At 37.4% G+C, this 21435-nt stretch overlaps 3 protein-coding genes and 1 pseudogene across 6 annotated transcripts; 2 read left to right on the top strand and 2 right to left on the bottom strand.

Annotated features, from left to right (window-relative positions):
- Positions 1–374: 374 nt before the first annotated feature.
- On the bottom strand, positions 375–5355 carry LOC147555580 (coatomer subunit delta-like). 2 transcript variants are annotated; one of them, XM_086663207.1, is made up of 12 exons: positions 4997–5355; positions 4735–4776; positions 4033–4072; positions 3655–3878; positions 2885–3127; positions 2569–2743; positions 2067–2368; positions 1590–1788; positions 1357–1510; positions 1101–1163; positions 893–989; positions 375–708 (listed from the first exon to the last, which is right to left on the bottom strand). In XM_086663207.1, exons 2-12 carry the CDS (start codon positions 4735–4737, stop codon positions 619–621), a joined length of 1590 nt encoding a protein of 529 aa, XP_086519333.1. In that variant the 5' UTR covers positions 4738–4776; positions 4997–5355; the 3' UTR covers positions 375–618. The 2 variants fall into 2 exon arrangements, with proteins under 2 accessions (XP_086519333.1, XP_086519334.1); XM_086663208.1 differs by having other exon boundaries at positions 4900–5004.
- Positions 5356–8889: 3534 nt separating this feature from the next.
- LOC147555579 (uncharacterized) lies at positions 8890–9594 on the top strand. The gene has a single exon (XM_086658501.1). It carries the CDS (start codon positions 8890–8892, stop codon positions 9592–9594), a length of 705 nt encoding a protein of 234 aa, XP_086514627.1.
- Positions 9595–10564: 970 nt separating this feature from the next.
- Positions 10565–15677, bottom strand: SLP2 (Calcineurin-like metallo-phosphoesterase superfamily protein). Of its 2 annotated transcripts, none has more exons than XM_086663200.1 (2): positions 14427–15677; positions 10565–10899 (listed from the first exon to the last, which is right to left on the bottom strand). In XM_086663200.1, the coding sequence occupies exons 1-2, from the start codon at positions 15631–15633 to the stop codon at positions 10787–10789; spliced, it is 1320 nt and encodes a 439-aa protein (XP_086519326.1). In that variant the 5' UTR covers positions 15634–15677; the 3' UTR covers positions 10565–10786. The 2 variants fall into 2 exon arrangements, with proteins under 2 accessions (XP_086519326.1, XP_086519327.1); XM_086663201.1 differs by lacking the exon at positions 10565–10899 and adding an exon at positions 13002–13228.
- On the top strand, positions 14517–20139 carry LOC147555577 (xyloglucan 6-xylosyltransferase 2 pseudogene; annotated as a pseudogene). The gene is made up of 2 exons (XR_015234913.1): positions 14517–16624; positions 17906–20139. The product of XR_015234913.1 is annotated as a xyloglucan 6-xylosyltransferase 2 pseudogene (transcript).
- The last annotated feature ends 1296 nt before the right edge of the window (positions 20140–21435 follow it).

Genomic DNA, 21435 nt, shown 5'->3' with positions numbered 1-21435 from the left:
CATTGGAACTTAGAGAGAGAGATGAGAGGACAAATTGTATCCCGAAAACTTTGCTTGTTACCCCAAAACATTGACCTCCCCTTTTCATTTAAAATCGTTAATCAAATAATTTACGTAGTAAATTGTTATGGACCAAATCTATTTGTGACCAAACTAACTAATATATTACTAGAAATCACATTACAAAAGTGCTATTCCTCCAAAGGCATCTCATTCTCACAGGCCAACATGGCCTCAAAAAGATCTTATACTGTGGAGTGGGAGATAGAAAGACCTCTCTCCCTTCTTCTCCCATGGACATCAGTTTCAGCTGTAGGTTATATACTACAGGCACATAGCCGGAAAAGGAAGATATGAAACAAAACAAGGAGATACAGTACCAAATCATATAGTAATTTTTATCCTCAAAACGCTGAAACTGTCATTTCTGTAGTCGGAAATGTCTTACAAGAAGAAACGACATACATTTTACCTAAAGCCTGAAGGAAGAAAAAAATTGAAATTGTCATTTCTGTAGTCGATAGAATAAGAGCAAAAAGAGATGATAAGAAATGAAAAAAGATAAGAACAATCTTCAGACACACTTGATCAAAGTCAAGCAGTAGCAACCAGAAAAGCTCATACAACTTGATAGTTATCTGTGATTAGTTGTGTTCTCTGCGTAAATTTCGGAGGTGCACCACCCTTTAATGGCAAGATATTTGTAACCTGCAGGATTGAGATGGGTAAGCAGAAGATCAAGAAGGGATATTTCTTATTATCTTCTACTCAGGAAAAAAAATGTAGAGGTATTTCATTCGAAAAATCTTGGTTGTGTGGCCAAAAGTGGGTTCCTTTCCTTCCATTATTGTTGTCGAACATAAGAAAAATACGGGGACATCTTAGGACGTACCTTTAGGTCACTGAATGTCTTTGCAGCAGCAAATCTGACAGAAATGGGGAAGAAAACTGAAGTATCGACAGGAGGTACTACAAACTCCATAGATCCACTGATGGTTAAGAAAGAGAGAGAGATCAAACAGTCCTTTGATTAGTACATATAAGACATAAAATATAGAAAATAGAATAAATGAAGTTCATAACTCATCCTGGCGACTAACCTGCGGTTTGAGTTATCAATAAGAAGTATTGACCATTCTAAGACAGAATTCCTTGCATCAAACCTAGAATTGTAAACATTAGTCAGTGTCAAAAGTTGGGTCCTAAGAAGACCTGAAAATCTCTTATGCTTCGATTTAAACTTTTCGCATGATGGCAACTTGATAGGCTAATGTTTGTTATTTTTATGTTAATCAAACAATTGAAGTCATTATCTGTTGGAATTCGTACAGAAAAGGTAAACTTGCTATAGCTCACCTCCATTCCCCGTCAACCTGTGTGACACGTGGTGCATCTCGAAGTGCAGGAAGAGGTACAGAAATAATGACATTTTGTAGATCGAACGTTGCTGAGGCTTCGTATTCCATGCTGACATAAGTTTCATTTCCAGATACCGAGGGCCAACAGTTGACTGCAAATAGATGAATACACATAAGAAGAGGAAAAGCTATATCATATACCAGAAAGTTTGCTAAAGATTCAAAACCTACTGGTCAATGGCACAATTGATTCATCCATGCTTTGCATTCTCCACTTCAAAAGACCAACACCTGAAGCATCGCCACCTTGACTGGTCGGGAAGGGTCTGTTAGGATCTTTTAACCCTAGAATATTATCATTAGAAAACAACTCCTTGTTGATATTAGGATGGGTTTTGAAGAGGATGCCCGAATTTTCATCTGTTTCAATCTGTAATGAAGCGCGTAAGAGTAACCATTAAGTGAGAAAACCATAATATGTTGCTAAATTGATGAGCAAATGAACCAAAGATATGAGCAATATAAACTACGCCTAGAACCAGAATGAGCCATAATATAAGTAATAGAATAATAAGAAAGCTGTGAAGGATCCTATGCAACTGTTTAACTTAGTTAATTATTAGTGGATAACCATGTAGATGTCGACCCAAAAAAGAATAAGTTGTGTTTGGTCGTAACTGTGAAATCTGAAGTTTTTGGTGAGAGTACCTGAACTTGGATAAGTGCATTCTCCTGATTAAGGATTTGTAGCAATAGAGTACCCTGAACATCAAAGTTACTGACTCCACCATCTCGTTTAAGTGTCACATTAAGCTTCTCTTCAACGGTAAGCGTGATTGGATCAGTGGGAGCTGGAGCAGCGGTTTTGGACCGACCAGCACTTGGTTGCACGTCCTCAACGATCACTTCACCTTCAGCTTTTAGAGATTCTAAGAACTGGTTGGCTCTTTTTGTTTTACCAAGCTGCATACCACCTTTAGAAGGAGCAGCTACGGAGGCAGATGGGCGACCTGATTTCCCACGACACTATTTATTAAGCATCATACTAGAAAACAATTTAGTAGTCAAGTACCCTAAAAAGGTGGGAGTCCAGCAATAGGAGGATGCTATACTTTTACAAATATCCGTGAAGGTGTGTCTTGATATTTTCATACATTGTTGGAAGGATATAGAGGGTAGTAGCAAAGACGCAGCTTGAACATTCACATACCTTTAGGCTTGGTGGAAAAGGGGTCCGTATCAGTCGTCGATCCAAAACCAGAACCACTTCCAAAACCACCACCCCCACCACTAGACATCATTTCATTAAACGCATTCTCGATTCTTCCTGAACCCATAGATTGAAGAGACATGAATCCTCCCTTATCACCTCTATTCTTATCAACCTGCAGATTGGACAACAAAATGTCAGAAATTAGTTTCATATCCAAAGTAGCTAAGAGAAGGACAACGGTATCAAAAGGCAATGGTAAAACTTAAAATGTGAAACACTTCGTAATTTAGAAGTTCTTCAAGTTGATACCTACCTTGCTTTTGTCAATCTCATTAGCTTTACGCTTCATAACATCCTTGGTATCATTGATCTTACTCTGCATAACCAGCTTATGTAGTTTCTCCTCGTGACTTTCCATCTCACAATACTGCTTGACTTGAGCAACAGTTACATTTTCTTTATGCCCCAAGGAGATTACTTCATCAAACGCAAAAATCAACTCAAAAGCTGATGCGCAAACTCCTTCCTCATCTAAAGAGGGAGAATACTCCGGAACCTGAATAGACTTAAGGAATCAACTAAACTATATCCCCCTAATTACCATGCTCTTACTTGAAGTAAAGAAAAAATTTCAGTAAATAAGCATCTACACATGAAGAATTTAGCATAAACTGAGAGCTGAAAAGGCATAAGAACAACCGGCAACTCAGTTATCATAGCATGGAATGAAACGACGATCATGTTGTTACTTCGATGACTTAGGTAGTACAAAATGTCGAATATATATAAACTACTTCATATCGATATATATATATATATATATATATATATATATATAGGTTAAAGAAAACTTTTCTCTCACTATTGTAAACAATTGACTCCCATTATCAAATGAGAGAAAGAGTGAAATTTATCGTATACTAGATGTCTGATTCACAATTTATCTTTTCAAAAATCATATTGTAGATTAATTTCAGAAACTCTTCCTGGAGATTTTACCATCTATAATTTAAAATAGTTGGACACTGTCTCAAAGTTAAACTCTGATAACTTAGATAAGCACATAATCAACAATCAGGATACCAGTTTGGAGAGCAATCTCAGGGTCTCCAGATCTTCAAGAATGTTGCTTTGCTTATTGGTAACAAGAAGCAAGTAAAGACCTTCAATTGGCTGGTACACATATCGCACGTTTTCAGTTTCAACGTACGTATGCTGCTTTCCTATGCCAACTAACTTGGGAAAAGCTGCAAGTAACCCTTCAATCCGAATACGAGACATGTCCACAAACTGCCGCGAGACAAGTGCTGCAAGAAACAAACGTAAACAGTGAACCAACATAGATTGGACGAAGATGCATCAATGGATGTCTAAGAGCCCAAATCTGAGCCGAAGGGTGGAAAAAGTATATGTGCAGCGAAAACATGATAAAATAATTTCTTTCTGTTGAAGAAATCTCACCTTTTCCGGATTTGCTTATGATTGAAGCAGCAAGAACCACCTATATATAAATAGAATACAAGAAATAAGTAACAAATGTTACAACTTTGGGTTACAAATTTTCTTCTTCGGCCTGGGTGTATGTATGATGGACTCCAATAAAAACAGAAAATAAATAGAATACAACAGAATGCCTCTACCAGTTAACCTCATCTAATTTAACCTTCACTTGCTCTTATTGATCTGATTAAGAATAAGCTCACAAACCAACAAAAATAATGTTTATATCGAGATTAAAAAGGGTGAAGGAGCCCTAAAAACAGGTTAATTACGTCCCTGAATGGATGTAACATAAAAATAGTTTTTCACTTTTGACCTATTAGACCTTTCACTGAAGTGGTAGTATTGTGCAAGATTTTACATAGTTGATGTTTTTATCGGAAAACAGGAATTCAAAATCATCTATGATCGTTCCAAAGATTAATCAAGTCATAGATCTCTTGTATACAAGTAATCCACATAATACTCCTATCAAAACTGTGGTTCTCAAAAGTTGAACAAACAATCCTCTCATTAAAACCAATTAAGATCACTCTAATTAGATGCTTAAGTCCAAATTAGTAAATTCTAAGAACAAAACCAGATCCACAGTAAATTTTACCAACAACAATAATACACATGAAGAACTGAAATACAATAACGATTAGTAAATTGAAAGCGTACCATTTTGACAATTTTAAGCTTGTTAGAACAAATTAAGAGTACCTATAAGAAACAAAACACAAATTAGTAACAAATAATCATCAGATCTAGCGTTAATGAGTAATAATATAGATAAGAAACAAATCGTATGAACAATTTTCTGAAACGATAATGGCGGATCTTAACTCAAGTATCGATTCAAAATCAATGATAATTTTGATGAATTCGGAAGAATTTGAGATCAAAAGCGATTAATTAATAAACAAAGGTTCCAAAAACTCACCGAAGATCGGATCTAAGAGAGAGAGAGAGAGAGAGAGAGAGTCTCAAAGTTGAGCGGGCCGAGGAAGTGTGGAAAGCGCCCCCTTATGAGCGTCTCGTGGTGTAATTAGCGGCCCCCAAAGTGTGAACAAGGAGTAAAAAATCGGGTCGGACCTCGGACGGATGACCATGGGCTTATGTCCTTTTTTTTTTTTTTTTTTTTTTGTTGAAAGTGGGCTTGGTCAACTTGGTCAAAAGGACTTGAACAATCATGTTTGGAGAACCTAACAAGAAAACCCTTTCTTGTTAAGTGTCCAAAACCCTTAACAAGGAACAACGGTTTTGCTTATTCTTTTTGCACAATTCTAGTATCCAAAACCCGTTAAAATTTTCGAATTTATTAGGAATAGAGCGGTCTAGACTCGGGTTTACATCATCTAAAAGAAAGGTGTGTTTACCTGCCACTTAAGAGAGAGGCACCTTTAGATGTTGTCAATATAACGTGTAAATGCAGAAGTCCAATAGGTTATTTGAGCTTAATGAAATTTTGAGAAGCTTGACCATTATGAATGAAGGTCATCCAAAAAATGTAGCCATTCTCTACGATGTAGGATAAATCACTTCTATTCCCTCTTTCTTGAATGGGCGGGCTTTTAATACATGGGTGATGTTAGACAAATATTAACGGGTTGGACTCAGACGATGCTTGATAAAACTTCAAGCGTAAACACGACCGTTTATTTCATCTGGTCGAGTTGGACTTGCCTTTAGATTTCGGGTGTATGTGAGCTCTAATGGACTCGAGTGTCCATGAAGGATTTCGGATTACTAGTTTGAACCAATTTTGCTAACAATCCTGATTTCAAAGGAGAGCGAAACATTTCCTTTTCTTCTTCTTCTTTAGTTCTCTCTCTATCTACCAAACCCATCATCACAAACTGTATCTCTCTCTCTCTCTCTCTCTCTCTCTCTCTCTCTCTCTATTTGATTAACTATGGTATAAGTCTATTTTTTTTTTTGAAGTTATGAAATCACCGTTCTCCTCTCTCTATCTCTCTCTATAACTGTTTCCTAGAAACACTCAGACAGATTTAAGTTTCTCTGGTAAAGAGAGGATTCCTTTTGTCGGTATCTCCTTTTCCAAGGGGATGTCAATTGTATTAGTTTTTATTTCTTTCTAAGCAATTTGGAATAGAAAAAGGTAGAAGAATAGAGGGAGGATGAAGTTGTTTTGTCATGGTATTAACTTCTTTTGTTCAAACTCATGGGTTATCAAATCAAAAGAGTTGTCTAAATCAGATATGGAGTAAATTCCAAATATAGGGTTTTTTAGAAAGAGAAGATCAATAGTGTTTTTAATTCGTTACTATAATTGTTTGATTTGATTAGAACAATGATGAAAAAAAAAATAAAGAACACCACAAAAGAAGATTGGACAACATCTCAAGATGACAACAACTTATAAATCAAGAGGATAATATCACTTATTAAATATACATTTAAGTATGATAAAGTTTAAGACCTTTAGGATCTTTTCATTTTGCTGTTGCAATGTTGTACTCCTTTAAGCTTCATGTTGTAATTTACTTTTGTAAGTCTCGTATGTAATTTACTTTTGTAAATCTCATGTTGTACTCAAATGAGTAAAAAAGAACTCTCAAAACTATGTAAAATGTATTAGATTTAGTTCCTACGTATGAATGAAAATTTTAGATTAACTCAAACAAACAAAAAATTGTGGGCTAAAGTTGGATAATTTCTGAAACCTCTTTTCTCTCACTAAATTTGTCACCCGATGAATTCAATTTAGGTAATCTCAATTGTCTTTATTTGGGTTCTAGTTGAATCATTTTCCATTAAATTAAACTAGTTTTCGTTCTTTTATTTGTTTAATTTTGATTTATACAACTAATTAAGTAATTAAAATCGTTAGATACTAAAGCGATTGAAATCTGTGGGGTTGAATTGAACCACCAAATTGCCATCAAAATTTATCCCTTGTAATTTAGGCAATCTATAAAGTAAATAATATAATAAATCTGTCGGACTTTAGACTTCTTTCATTATGAATTAAATTAGACGGTTATCGTGTTCATCACATCTTCATGATGTATCAATGCCTTGTAACGACTAACGTAGATCGTAGTCGATTTCTCAAAAAAAAACACTTACAACCCACCAATGATAGTGGGATAGTTATATCTCATAACCGTTTTTGAAGAGAGAGAAAGAGCCGGGTGGTAGAATTCATTTTTTTCCTCCGATTTGGGTGGCGCCGCCGTTAAAGGGCAGTTAACGATCCTAGATTGCAGCATCCTCTAGCGGTTTTGTGCGGTTATAGCAGTTTATTTTCGACTTTTTCAGTTATTTTCTTCATATTTTCAGTGGCTCTTAAGGAGCATTTCATCATGAGATTAAGTCTCTTTTCATTTTCTATCACAATTCTTCTCTATTCTTATAATCTTTCTACTTCACCAATCATGGATTCTCCCAATACCCAATTTCTCCATCACTTTGCTGCCTTAACTACAGAAGACTCGCCTCCGACTACCGTTGAAGGGACAGACCTTGTTAGTTCGTTCTCTGAGAATAATAAAAGGGGAGTTATTAAATTTTTTGGTTCTAAAAAGATGGATATCAGTCAGGCTATGATCCGTTTATCACGGGTTATTCATGGACCGAATAGATTCTCGTTAACAGAACTTCAAGACAACAAATTTCTGATTCGATTTGCAACCACAAGTGAATTAGATCTCGCATTAGAGAGTTCCCCATGGACTATTGCTGATGAATTGGTTGTTTTAAAAGAATGCAACGTTAATCTCGCTCCGGAAGAACATACATTTGATACGGTGGGTTTTTGGGTTCAAATGCATGGTATTCCTATGGGTCTACTAAGTAGTACGACGGTCAATAGATTAGCGGGTTCACTAGGGAATTATATACCGACAACACCAGATGATGCCATTCGATGGAGTGTGTATGGTAGAGTGAAAATTGAATTTAACCTTAGTCAAAAACTTCCGAAAGTTGTAAATCTTACTCTTTCGAAAACAAAGCTGATTGTTATTGAACTACGGTTTGAACGTCTCCCTCGTTTCTGTACTTCTTGTGGTCGAATTGGCCACACTATTAAATTTTTTCCGGTCGTTCTTAATTTCACGGATTTACTTAAATGGGATTTAAATGTTGAACAACAATCCTTGGTTCAACGGGCTATAAAACCTAACTATTCTGATTCTTTTAAAGTTCCTTTTTTTGCTAGAGGCACAGGGAGGGAAATGGAATCTTATTTTGCTCTCACTCATATCAATGGAGATCATGACCAAGGCATTGGTATATTAAACACAAATGAGGAACAGAACACCCCGGTGGCCCCCCTTAAAGATTCATTTGGAGAATTACTTACACATTTATCGCAAGCCAAAAGATCCAAAATGATGTTACCCGATGGACAGGTTACAGGAATTACAACAAACTCTTTTGCTATGGATTTTTTGCAGGTAGATAAGGCAGAATCGTCTAATTAAAAAGGACAAGGAGAAGAAAGACAGCGGAAAACTTATAAACGCTCTTCTCGCTTAAGTAACATGGTCTCTCAACTTGAAAGGGAATCAGCACCCTCAATGCCGACAGCACCATGAGTTGTCTTGCTTGGAATTGTCGGGGTTTGGGGAATGCTCCGACAAAGGCTACTTTAAATCAATTTCTCGGGTCTACCAAGCCCTTCTTGGTGTTTTTATCTGAAACTCGTTTATCTGCTTCTAGTAATATTCCTAATTTTAGTCAGTTCGGTCTTAATAATAGTTATATGGTCCCTTCTACAGGTCGTAGTGGAGGATTGTTATTTCTTTGGTCTAATACTATTAATGTTTGTTTCCACTTTTCCTCTCCCAACTTAATCCATGTAAAGATATGGACAATAAACCGGATTGGGATCTTTTTTGTATTTATGGACCTCCGAGGGTCCAAGATCGATCTCAATTTTGGACTGACCTTTTGGTTCGTATACATGGTACTTCGAACCCTCTCTGTTGTATTGGGGATTTGAATAATATTGCCTCTTCTCAGGAAAAATGGGGTGGTTCTGTCCACACCCCATTTGTTAATCAGTTTCGGTCTTTCATCAACCAATCGGGTCTCATCGACTTAGGGTTCAATGGTTCGGCTTTTACGTGGACCAACAATCGTTTTATTCATCATTTAACTAGGGAACGGTTGGACAGGGCCCTCACTAATTATAATTGGTTACTAGAATTCCCAGACGCAGGATTGTTTCATCTTCCTAGGTACAATAGCGACAACGCGCCTATCCTTCTTAAGTTCAAAGTAGTGGGTCAAGTTTTGCAGACCATTTCCAGATACGAGGTTTTTTGGTCTAGACATGCCAATTATCTTGAGACTATACGTAAAGGTTGGGATGAGAGTGTGGGTTCTTTTCATGATAGAGTTTGTCAAGTTAAAAATGTTCTAGCCATTTGGAGCAAGTCGGCTTTTGGAGTCCTGAAAGATAGAATGAGGATTCTTCGCAAGAGACTCCAAGACATTCAAACTCAACCTCCTACCACTGATTCTCTCATTATTGAGAGTCACATTCAGGAACAACTTATGGGATTATAGGAGGTTTATAGGACAAAAATGGAGCAGCGCTCTAAACTTAAGTGGTCTCATAATGGAGATAGGAACTCAAAGGCCTTTCATGTGGCCATGACTCATCGCCGGCAAAAAAATAAAATTCAATAAATTACTCTTAACTCTGGTGTAACTACCACAGAAGATAAAGAAATTGCTAACGAACTTGTGTTGTTTTTTCAGAATTTATTTCAGGCGGAGCCAATCGGCTCACCCCAATTGAGATCATGGAAGCATATAAACTGATACCGGACACGGAAATGGGCTACATCTCTAGAGCTCCAACTTCGGAAGAGATAAAGGAGGTGGTTATGGAAATGGGTTCTATCAAAAGCCCGGGACCGGATGGTCTCCCTTGCCATTTTTATCAACACAACTGGGACTTGATAGGTTCGGATCTTATCTCTTATATCCAGAATGTTTTTTCCACAGGTAAAATAGACCCCATTATTAATAACACCACTTTGGCTCTTATACCGAAAGTTAGAAACCCGAGTATGACCTCTGATTTCCGGCCAATATCATTATGCAACTCAATTTATAAATTCATCACTAAAATAGTGGCCAATCGTATTCGACCATACTTGGAACAATGCATTATGTGGACCCAGAACGCTTTCGTCCCTCAGCGACAAATCATGGATAATATTATCATCACTCAAGAGATCATTCACTCCATGCATAAGTCGAAATCTAAAAAGGGGGGGTTCTCTCTTGAAATCGATATGGCTAAGGCCTACGATAGGGTTAATTGGGATTTTCTTACTAGAGTTTTGAGAGCCACAGGTTTTACAGGTCGTTTTTTAGACCTTATCCTTTCATGTATTACTACTTCTACTTTTAGCATACAGGTCAATGGGCAACTCTATGGGAATATTGTGGCTTCTCGGGGTCTTAGGCAGGGGTGTCCTCTTTCCCCTACCTATTCCTTCTTATCTCTCAATCTCTCTCTCTCCTCATCAATCACTATGAATCATCTGGTTTGTACAGTGGCTACAAAATCAACTCATCTAGTCCTAGTATCTCTCACCTTCTCTTTGCGGACGATCTCATCCTCTTTGGGACGGCCACCAATAATAATCTTACAGCCATAATTAATATTATTACAACTTATTCTACCTTCTCGGGACAATTGGTTAACTTTGATAAATCTTCCATCTTCTTTGGTAAAAGAGTGCCTCTAGACATCCAAGCTCGATTCACAACCACTCTTCAGACTCCGAGAATGAACAATCAGGCCAAATATCTTGGTTCCTTTCTTCTTAAACCAGGTAATAGGATTGATAGTTTTTCCTGGCTCACAGATAAATTTGAAAAAACATTAGCAGGATGGAAAAACAAACTCATATCTCAAGCAGGTAAAACTGTTTTAATTCAATCTATTCTGGGTGCCTATTGTACTTACTCTTTCAGCTACCAACATATACCAAAGCAAGTAATTCAAAAGTTAGAACAGGTAGAAAGATGTTTCTGGTGGGGACATACAATTACAGAGAAAAAAATCCATTTCATCAATTGGGATACTATCTGTTCATCAAAAAAGCATGGTGGTCTTGCCATTAGGGCATTATCAGAAGTAAATAGCTGTCTCATTGGTAAGATGACTTGGAGGTATCTGACTCAACCTAATTCTATTTGGGTTCAACTTTTAAATCCAAAATATATTAAGTCTGGTAATTTTTGGGATACTAATAGTCCATCTTCAGGCACTCCTTTTTGGAGAGCTATTCTCAAGACAAGAAATACTTTTGCTACTAATACCCTTTGGCAGGTGGGAAATGGCAAGAACATACTAATCATATCAGATCCTTGGTTAGCAGACCAACCAAATCGTCGTCCTACTATAATAGAAGAACTTCCAGATCACATAAAACAGGTAGCAGATCTTATGAATCAAGAGACAAATGATTGGAATCAAGATATAATTACAAAGTATTTTCATCAACAAACAGTAGATGCTATTAACTCGATTAGCATTAATCCCATTCAAGACTCAGATAAACTTCTTTGGACCCCTTGTGAAAATGGAAAATTTTCTCCCAAATCTTATTATCAACAAATCAGGGTGAGACCTATATTAAACCAAAACATTCAAGACTTTCCTTGGAAAAAATTGTGGAAGCATCAATCTATTATCCTTAAGGTCCTTCTTTTTATATGGAAACTTCTTCATGATGGACTAGCTACTTTTGGAAATTTAGCTAAATTCAATCATACTATTCAACCATATTGTAAGCTATGCAAATTAGGTGAGATAGAGACTATTAGCCATCTGTTTGGGACTTGCCCTAAATTCAGAGATCTAATTAATATTACCAACATTGATGGTCTCATCAACTTAAGTGTGGATCCAATACAGAATATGAAAGATCTATTAAATAGAGGTAAGAATGGGGAGCAAGATTGGAGAATCTATACTTATCTCTTATGGGGTTGGTGGAAGGAAAGAAATGCATGGATATTTAGCTCCATTAAACCAGATCCGAACCGCTGCTGGTGGCACATAAAGAAAGAGGTACATATTCTATCTCCTTTGTCTAATAATTTGTCTGATTTCCATGATGAACAAGATACACAATGGCAGCCTCCTCCTCCTTCTAAAATTAAATTAAATGTTGATGGAGCTTTCAAACCACCACATGCGGCTGCAGGAGTGATTGCTCGAAACCATTTGGGAGAGATCTTAAGGACGAAGATGATGGAGTTTCAACCGGTTTCGCCTCTTCACTGTGAATTGAAGGCTTTCGAATTATGGTTTTATTTAGGTCAAGAGTTGGGACTTGACGCTTTTATAATAGAAGGAGATTGTAAATCTATGGTTGAGATGTTAACAGACTTCGATTGTATTCCTCCGTGGCGTTTATCTAGGGAAGTAGAGTTGCTTCGTGGCCGAATATCAACCATGGATATCACGTTGCAATTCTGTCCTCGTATTTCGAACATGGAGGCTCATAATTTGGCGAAATCAGCCTTTAGTACTTGACTAGAACTTATTTAGTTATCTAGTCCTTTCAGTTAACTTTGTCATCCTTGTATAAGTTATCTTTTTCTTGTTTCATCAAGATTGTAACATACATTGGATGGATTATCTATTTTGAAAGCTTTATTCAAAAAAAAAAAGATAGTGGCCATAAAATATTTGTACTGCCCGGCCGATCCATTTTCTTTTCAAAACTTTTATTGGCACCTCAAGCATTCCTCTCCAATTTGTATCTCTAATTGATTTTTTTAGTACCTTATTTGATGGACTCTAAAATTATTTTCAGCTAGCACCAAAATTTAATAGGGGGATATGAACACTATCGAATTGATGTCATGAACACTTTCAAATTTTGTGGAAGTAAATAATTTGTTAGTATTCTGGTAACGTGATCCTTTCTGATGATACGATCTTCTGAAAATTAAGTTTTAAATATGTATATCGATAATCCTCGTATAATTTCGTAACAATTTTGGGAAACTTAAAAAAACTGATAACCTTGAATCAGTCACATATAAATTGCACGTAATAAGACAAAATCGAACTACAACAAGCTGACACCATGGTAGAACAAATCGAACAAAGTCTTATAGCAACAGAGACGATGAGAGAGCCATTATAATCTCCAACTCTCCATGAACCCTTGCAAGAGATAGTTATATTAGGGTCAGTTGGTTCGGTTCGATAAGTTCAAAATATTCACGTTAAAGTTAACTCAAACCGGTTTATCCAGATTTGCCCGTTATTGATCACATATGAACAGTTAGATAACAAAACGCATAAGAATATTGGTAAGATATGAGTCCGAGGGTGAAGCCACGTTGGTCGTATGTCTCTCCAATGAAGAGAGACCATATTTCAAATCTTACTGTATTTAGAAAAAAAACGCTGGAAGGGGTGAAGATGGTAGGTCACAACGCTGGAAGGGGTGAAGATGGTAGGTTGTGACGACGACAATTGTGGTCGAAAAGGTAATATCAATGTTCTTGTCTGAAGTTAAGACCAGTGACGAAAATGAAGATAACATGTGAATAACTCAAGATGGCAACGAATTGAAGCAAAATAAGGTTTATTTCACAACTATAATGAGTCAAGTTGGATAATATCAATTACATATTCTAAGTTATCAAATAATATAGTCATAATTTAACATCATTTTTAGATCAACATTCAATACACCTACTATATTGGTTTCGATAAACTAACATACAAGTTTGAAAAATGCTTCGAAACAGAAGGCCAGACAGATTCTAGCGATAAACTAACATCACAAGTTTGAAAAATGCTAAGACACTAAAGGCCAAACAGACTCCAGCCAGAAATCTTATGTGGCTTGTTGAGATTTGTGTTTTCGATAACTCACAGCAAGCTACATAGGATTTCTATCTGGAGCCTGTCTAGATTTTCTTGTTCCCTAGCATACTCAACAATTTTTATACCTTCGCACGAGTATTTGGCACCTGAGACTGAGAGTATCCATGAGAATGAATATCATGAAAATCTATTTCAGATTTCTAGTATTCTACAAGGTATTTAAAATCTATGTAATATTCCCAATCAACCGTGATACTATGCCCGGGCGTTATCCCGGCTGAATCCCGACCAACATACATGACCATTTTCTCTCTCTAAATCATGTCCAACCACATATCCTCGCGGGGATTTAGCCGGGCGAACAATCATTTTTGATTCCCAATTCACTAGAACCATTTCAATCATCTACTTAATTTGTAACTAACCCACAATTATAAATTCTAAAATATGCTAAATTCATGACAGAATAAACAGTTCTTGAATTGCTTAAATGTCAAACAAGTCGAATTCAAGAAAAACTTCTAACCCTTTACTCCGATTGGTTTGGGTTGATATTGAGGGGTCAAAAGCTTAAGATCTTCATTCTGATTACTTCTGTTGTAATTTTTCTTCAGATAAACTGGAATAGATGTTAAAATTCGAACCTCAGACGATTTGTTGTTTCCACCTTCGATTTCCAAAACCTCAGGCAATCCATCCCCACAACCTTTCGATAAACCCACGTCGATTCGAATAGCTCGATTATCACAAACACTATTAATCCCTGATTCTTGAATAGTATGACCCATTATCATTCTTTTAACACCAGGAATAGTTTTAAGAACATGTTCTAAAGCTGAACAATCACAATTCTTTGCTATTTCATCTGAGTATCTTCTTGACCAAACAACAGCGTCTCGGCCTCGAAGAAACCCTGGTGATCTTCTTCCTTTATACCCATTAATCCAATCCCTAGTTTCGTGATTTATACGATCTAATCCGTATTCTACATGACTAGGAAGAAGACCTCCATGAACAAATACTGAATCACCAACAACAACAACAGTTGGATTATTCGAAAAAAATCGAGTTGAAATTGGACCATTTGGTCGTAATGCTGCAATTCTAGCCCTAAATCCTTCATGAAATTCTTTTCTAATTCCAGGGAAAACCCTAGGAATCCCTTCAAAAATGTCTTTTTGTTTCATTTCAAGTCCTTTACATAGATTTTTCATGGAATTACCTAAACAATACCAATTAATCCAAAGTTTAAATTCATCAAGACTAGATGGAGTAATATACCTAAAATCACCATCAATGTTCATGATTTCATGGTTTCCATTCATGGTGATGAGTGATCCACCAGATTTTGAAGCTTCGTGTTTTAATTTCTCTAGAAGATAAATGATTTTGATCTCATCATCACCACGATCAAGTACATCGCCAACTTGAACAACAGTAGTGTTACCGCCGATCCAGTGATCAGATTCATCGATCAGTTCAGCTAGTTTTAGAGCTTGTTTGGATTTGTTTAGATCACCATGAAGATCTCCAATGGCGACGAGACGATCAGGAGAAGGATATCTTGTTTGGATAGGAATTGGGGCTGGATTAGGATTTTGTTTTGAAGAATTAGGGTTAGGGTTTTCTTGTTTGGGTAAGAATAAGCCACTGAAGGCAAAATCAACGAAAGTGTCGACGAATGAAGAGAGAAGGAAAGGTACATCTTTGCATATTGTTCCTGAATCCGCCATTTTCCCTTTCTCTCTCTCTATTTTCTCTCTCTTTACTAACTTGAGTCAACGATGAAGAGCAAGGTTTTCTACAAATTTCAGAAGAAGAGAAAGAGAAGGACGACGTTGGCAAAAGAGCCCGCGTCAAATCCACCTTATGTTTCCCGCCCCAAGTCCTGTGCCCTGGTGAGACAAATTGTGATGACATCCAAAGGTATATCTTACATATATCTCATGTTCGAGATGCTTCCCTTGGTAACATGAGACTGTCACATCCCCTAAGATCCCCCACCCTCAAAGATGAGCAGTCTATGGGTTCGCTACTGCTAGTAATGACCCAACATAAAACGTCATATTGATATTAATCTCTTTTTGAGATTCAAACACGAAAGCGAGTAGATATAAGAATTTATTTGTGGTGTAAGTTCTCTCAAACCACCAAAAAATGTGTCAACTTCCTAAGTACTAACATCTCCCTTAGGTTAGGTTTGAATGTGAGACTATCTAAAGCTAAGAGTGGGTAGAAGTCTTAATCAAATGTGGTGAGTTAAGAGGTAAAATGGGGTGTGCATATATCACCGTTGTTTTGTATGATATTTTTCATGGCAATTGGACTTCGGGGAAGCATGATAATAAAGTTATAGTTAAATATGCTTTTATAGAAGTTCTTTAGGTTAAACATAAACAGTTAAACAACTATTTTACGTGAAACATTGCGCATGATCTAGGGTTGGGGGGAAGGGAAGACAAACGAGAGCTCGGTACATAGACCTACTGCACGGTACCCGAACCCCAAGTGAACCAACGGGGGTTATGGTGGTTACTTCAAGTTTGGTTATTGAATTCAAGTTTGTTCGTCGGGTTGTTGGAAAATGCATCAATAATGATACAATTACACATATATAATATTATAATTCCTTCCTCTTCTCTCTTTGCTTTTTTTTTGTCTCTCCAGGAGAGAGAAGGTGGTGATGGTGATGGTGGGAGAAAAAGAAGTTTTTTTTTGAAGTTTGTAGACGGTAAAATGTCTACGGGTCGGAAAGTCTGACAGTCAACGGGTCGACGGTCAGAAGTCTTGTCGGGTCGGGTCGGATGCTTCGGGGACCGGCTACGTGTCGAAAAGAACCTGCACACAAAAAGAGAGAAAAGATCGTGAAGCCTCGGGGACACCGGGATGGTGCCGGCCTAAGGGGGCTCCGACGGTCAAGTCAGACACTCGATCAAATATAAATAAAAGAAAGTGGTCGATAAGGAGGTAACCGTCGTCGGAGTGCTTAGGTGTCTCGGCTCGTGGAGTTGTCGGAACAGATCCCCACGGTAATGATATACTTACTGTACTAAGAGGGTGATGGTGATGATATATTGTCGTTAACTTGCTAGTCGTAAGTGAACTTGCGATAAGGTGCTGGTCGTAAGTGGATCGGACGGTGAGAATCGTTGGATGGATGATGATGATACGTCTAGCGTCTTATCGCTAGGGGAGTGATGTGGTGAGGAGGTAGCCGTATTAGGATGGTGATACGACCAGCTAGTTACTGCGAAAAGGGTATTACGGCCAGCTAGTTACTGCTGGATGAGAGGAATATGAGACTTGAGAGCTTTCTTCTGCGATAAGGTGGTGGTGGTAATGGTGTCGATACGACTAGCCAATTACTGTTCAATTCGGGACTACCAAGCTCTTATCTCCCAACTTCTAAGACGATGAGTCAGAGACTTTGGAAGAATGGAGAGCTCTTTGAGAGACTTATCGATGGGAATGGTAGTGAAGATGGATTACTCGAGTATTGCAGTCGAATATTCGATGCCTTTGTCTGAGTTTTGCTTCTCGTATTTATAGTGGTGGAAAGGGATTGCCTTGATGACAACCAGCTAGTAACCGACGTATTTATTCCGTGTCATCACTCCTGCGAGATACGTTAGGGGCAAGAGGATCTGACCGTCAGATGAATATTCGAATTTCTCGAGGGACGGCTAAGATGTTACCGCGTGTGCGTTAAGCTACTGGCCAGTAACACCCGTCTTTAAGTGGCAGATACGGGATATTTACCACTAGTGCGGTTATGGATTGCACAATAATCCTCTGGCCGTAAGATTGCCTAGTACTGGCAGGTGGCTATCGCGTGACACGTGTCAGATACGCTTAGTGCCAAACGGATATGGATTCGGTGACCCGAGTAACGACTTGGGCCATTATCGGGCCTTCTTATTTAGCCTCGCGGATTTTACCCTTACGAAGCGGTTGTTTCCTTTATTTTACAGGCACCTCGTGGGGCGGATTTTTGCCCATACAAAGTTGACGGGAAATGTTGTCAGGCGGTGGCCTCTTGCGGGCGAGCATGAAGAAGAAGTGAGGTGAAAGTTCAATGATGTGAAGGATAAATTTAATAACATCAAAATTACAATAATAACAAAAGTGTTGTATAGCAACCTCACATTGGTGGTGAGATGAAGTGTGGTGCTCCTCTTAAGAGGTTAATCCGCTTCTCTAGTGAGGCCTTTTAAAACCGTGATGCCCAAGTGTGCCAAAGCGGGCAATATCACTAGCAACCCAGAAGGCTGGTCCGCACCATCCTAAAACAACAAGGTGAATTTTGGAGAAAAGACAAACAAATTGAGTTTTGGGGGTCAAAACGAAATATCGAAAACTTATGGGGGGCAAAAGCAGGGAAGTGACCTATTTTTGTTACGCGGATATTAACTGTAACCAACTAAACTTTCTGTCCTAAATACTAAGTACTCATTTTACAAGTAGCATTTCCTAAATCACCATTCACAATTTAGGGTTAGGGTTTCTAATCATTCACAGTTCCCATCAATTGAACTTCAGCAACTTTTCATCTTCACTAAATTTTAATTCAAAAGGATATTTCTTTCTAGGGTTTCTAAGAATATGTTTGACTGGTGCTTGGGAGCTCGTAGAGTTCGACAAATTCAAAGAACTCTTCGTCATGGTAAGATTACTCTTCTCTGTTTATTCTTAACCATTCTTGTTCTTCGTGGAACTATTGGTGCTGGAAAATTTGGAACACCAGGACAAGATTTCATAGACATTCGTGATCATCTCTATTCTCGCAAACTAGCTGAACCTCATCGTGTTCTTGAAGAATTTCAGACCACTGAAACTAAAAATTATGCTAGATTTGATCCAACTAAACTATCTATTGATGAAGAAGAAGATGAAGATGAAGACGAGAAGGTTGATTCGAATAAACCCTTTAGAATTGGTCTTAAGATTTCAGACTGGGACGAAAAACGAGCTAAGTGGCTTAAGAAAAACCCTAATTTTCCCAATTTTATTGGTCTTAACAAACCTAGGGTTCTTTTGGTTACTGGGTCATCACCCAAACCTTGTGAGAATCCTGTTGGAGATCATTACTTATTGAAATCAATTAAGAACAAAATTGATTATTGTAGACTTCATGGGATTGAGGTTTTCTACAATTTTGCTCTTTTAGATGCAGAAATGGCAGGATTTTGGGCGAAGTTACCGCTTATTAGGAAGCTTTTATTGTCTCATCCAGAGGTGGAATTTATTTGGTGGATGGATAGTGATGCTTTGTTTACTGATATGGCATTTGAGATTCCATGGGAAAGATATAAAGATCATAACTTTGTGATGCATGGATGGAACGAAATGGTTTACGATGAGAAGAATTGGATTGGGTTGAATACTGGAAGTTTTTTGCTTAGAAATTGTCAATGGACACTTGATCTTCTTGATGTTTGGGCACCAATGGGACCAAAAGGAAAGGTTAGGGTTGAAGCAGGAAAAATTCTCACTAAGGAACTTAAAGATAGGCCTGTTTTTGAAGCTGATGATCAGTCTGCCATGGTTTATCTTCTAACTACACAGAGAGAGAAATGGGGTAATAAGGTGTATCTTGAGAATTCTTACTATTTACATGGGTATTGGGGAATTTTGGTTGATAAGTATGAAGAGATGATGGAGAAATACCAGCCGGGTTCCGGCGACCACCGATGGCCCCTTGTAACTCACTTTGTTGGTTGCAAACCTTGTGGGAAATCCGGTGACTACCCAGTTGAGAAATGTTTGAAACAAATGGATAGAGCTTTCAATTTTGGGGATAATCAGATAATGCAAATTTATGGGTTCAGACATAAATCACTAGCTAGTAGGAGAGTCAAAAGGATTAGAGATGAAACGGATAACCCTTTGGAAGTCAAAGATGAACTTGGATTGCTTCACCATTCCTTCAAACCCACCAAGGTATCATCGTAATCTTCACATTTTGTAGTATCTTTCGGGACTAATCATGCATGATACTGCTTCTGCTTGTTTTGTTCTATTGTTATATACTTGTAGTAGCTATAGTGTTGTATCTTGTTATATTTGTAATTCGTTGTCGATGTAGTTAATGTAGATGTTATTTTGTTCATTTATGATCTCAATGTTTGAGACTTTAAGTTATAGGAAGATTTTGCAAGTGAATCAAAATTTTGTGTTTATATAACTTGTGTATCTTCATATGTTCTGAAATCAAATTACCTTGTTTGGAGGCTTCCTTATCCATCTTCATAACTCTTAAATTAATCTGACTTGTTTAAATACTTTACTAGTCTATATCTTTGTTGATACTTGATTTGAATCTTTAAACATTATATATCCACCGATTAGTTTACACCATTTTGAAATGAAGATCTAACTTGATTTTCAGAAGTTTCTAATTCTGAAAATCCTATAAATCTAAAGGTTGGATTCAGAATCTATTGAACTTAGATGCCTAAAGAAAACCCCACCAGCTTAGTCTTATTACTTGTTGGGCTTCTCCAAGTGAAGGGACATAGGGATTTGATTAACTACATAACACTAAATGGGTAGGTGATAAATTTGAAGAGGGTGTTTTGAGTAGGCTCAAAAGAGAAGAGAACATCTTGATCCTCAAGCTAGACACACTTTTAGTGTAAAAAATGGGTTCAAAAAGCAATCCGAGATTCAGATTGCGAAGGAATGGCAGAAGAAAATTAACCAACTGTGAGGAAAACCAATTAAGAAATGGATCATGCTGCCTCGAAAATTAACTAACTGTGAGAAAACCAATTAAGAAATGGGATTGGGATATTTTGACTACAAATGAGGAGCTGTCCAAGTTTTGCAGGGTGACGGCCGACGGGGACTTTCAGTCTCTAATGAGAATGAAGGTCAATTTTTGATGGAGGTGACGGCAAGTATGAATATTTGAAATCTCTAGAGGTGTTTCAATACTTGTATCCTTCTGCAATTTTGATTTTTCTTCTTTTATATTAATTTGATTAACCATGCCTTCTTTTTCTTGAATGTAGTTCATGTTGCTTTAATATCATTTCGTTATTATCTCTGGTAGGTTCTGATGTTCATCTGCAAGGGATCCTTGATTGATATATGAATCGACCAACTAGATGTATATTAATAGGATTTTGGAAATAGTTTCATATAAAACTCTTAGGTTGCACCACTTGGGTTAAGTTTTTTTCCTTTTTTTATTAATCTTGAACCCTTGAGACCGTATATATATCCAAGTTCAATAAGTCCTAGATTTCCACCTTCATGGGATCGAACTTGGGACTTCCAGTTTACTAAGTGGGTATCCGACTACTACCCCAAGAGGTATGGACAATTAAGGTTAATTGATTTTAAAGTATATCTTTTTATCACAAATTTCATTAGTTAGTAGGTACAAAATTGTAGTATATAAGAGCTTATGTCTAAGGGTTAACGAAAGATAGAACTTTATCATGGCTGAATGGAACGACAACTTGTATGCTAGCATCAAATTCATTGGTGGTGGTAGTGGTGGTGCTTGTGGTGATAGTCGTGGTATTGCT

Source organism: Eschscholzia californica, unplaced genomic scaffold, assembly GCF_041429995.1.
Source record: "Eschscholzia californica isolate CP2 unplaced genomic scaffold, dmEscCali1.0.p SCAF_2, whole genome shotgun sequence".
Taxonomy (NCBI): Eukaryota; Viridiplantae; Streptophyta; class Magnoliopsida; order Ranunculales; family Papaveraceae; genus Eschscholzia; species Eschscholzia californica.
The sequence above is the reverse complement of the archived record's forward strand: the minus strand, read 5'-3'. Positions and strand labels throughout refer to the sequence as shown.

Coding starts and splice junctions, on each gene's coding strand:
- LOC147555579 (XM_086658501.1), top strand. CDS start 8,890: ATGGACAATAAACCGGATTGGGATCTTTTTTGTATTTATGGACCTCCG.
- LOC147555580 (XM_086663207.1), bottom strand. Junction 2,744..2,884: donor ATGAGATTGACAAAAGCAAG/GTAGGTATCAAC, acceptor TCCAATCTGCAG/GTTGATAAGAATAGAGGTGA. Junction 709..892: donor AGACATTCAGTGACCTAAAG/GTACGTCCTAAG, acceptor TCAATCCTGCAG/GTTACAAATATCTTGCCATT.
- SLP2 (XM_086663200.1), bottom strand. CDS start 15,633: ATGGCGGATTCAGGAACAATATGCAAAGATGTACCTTTCCTTCTCTCT. Junction 10,900..14,426: donor CAAACCAATCGGAGTAAAGG/GTTAGAAGTTTT, acceptor TCTGTGAGCCAG/GAAAAACTATCAATCCTATT.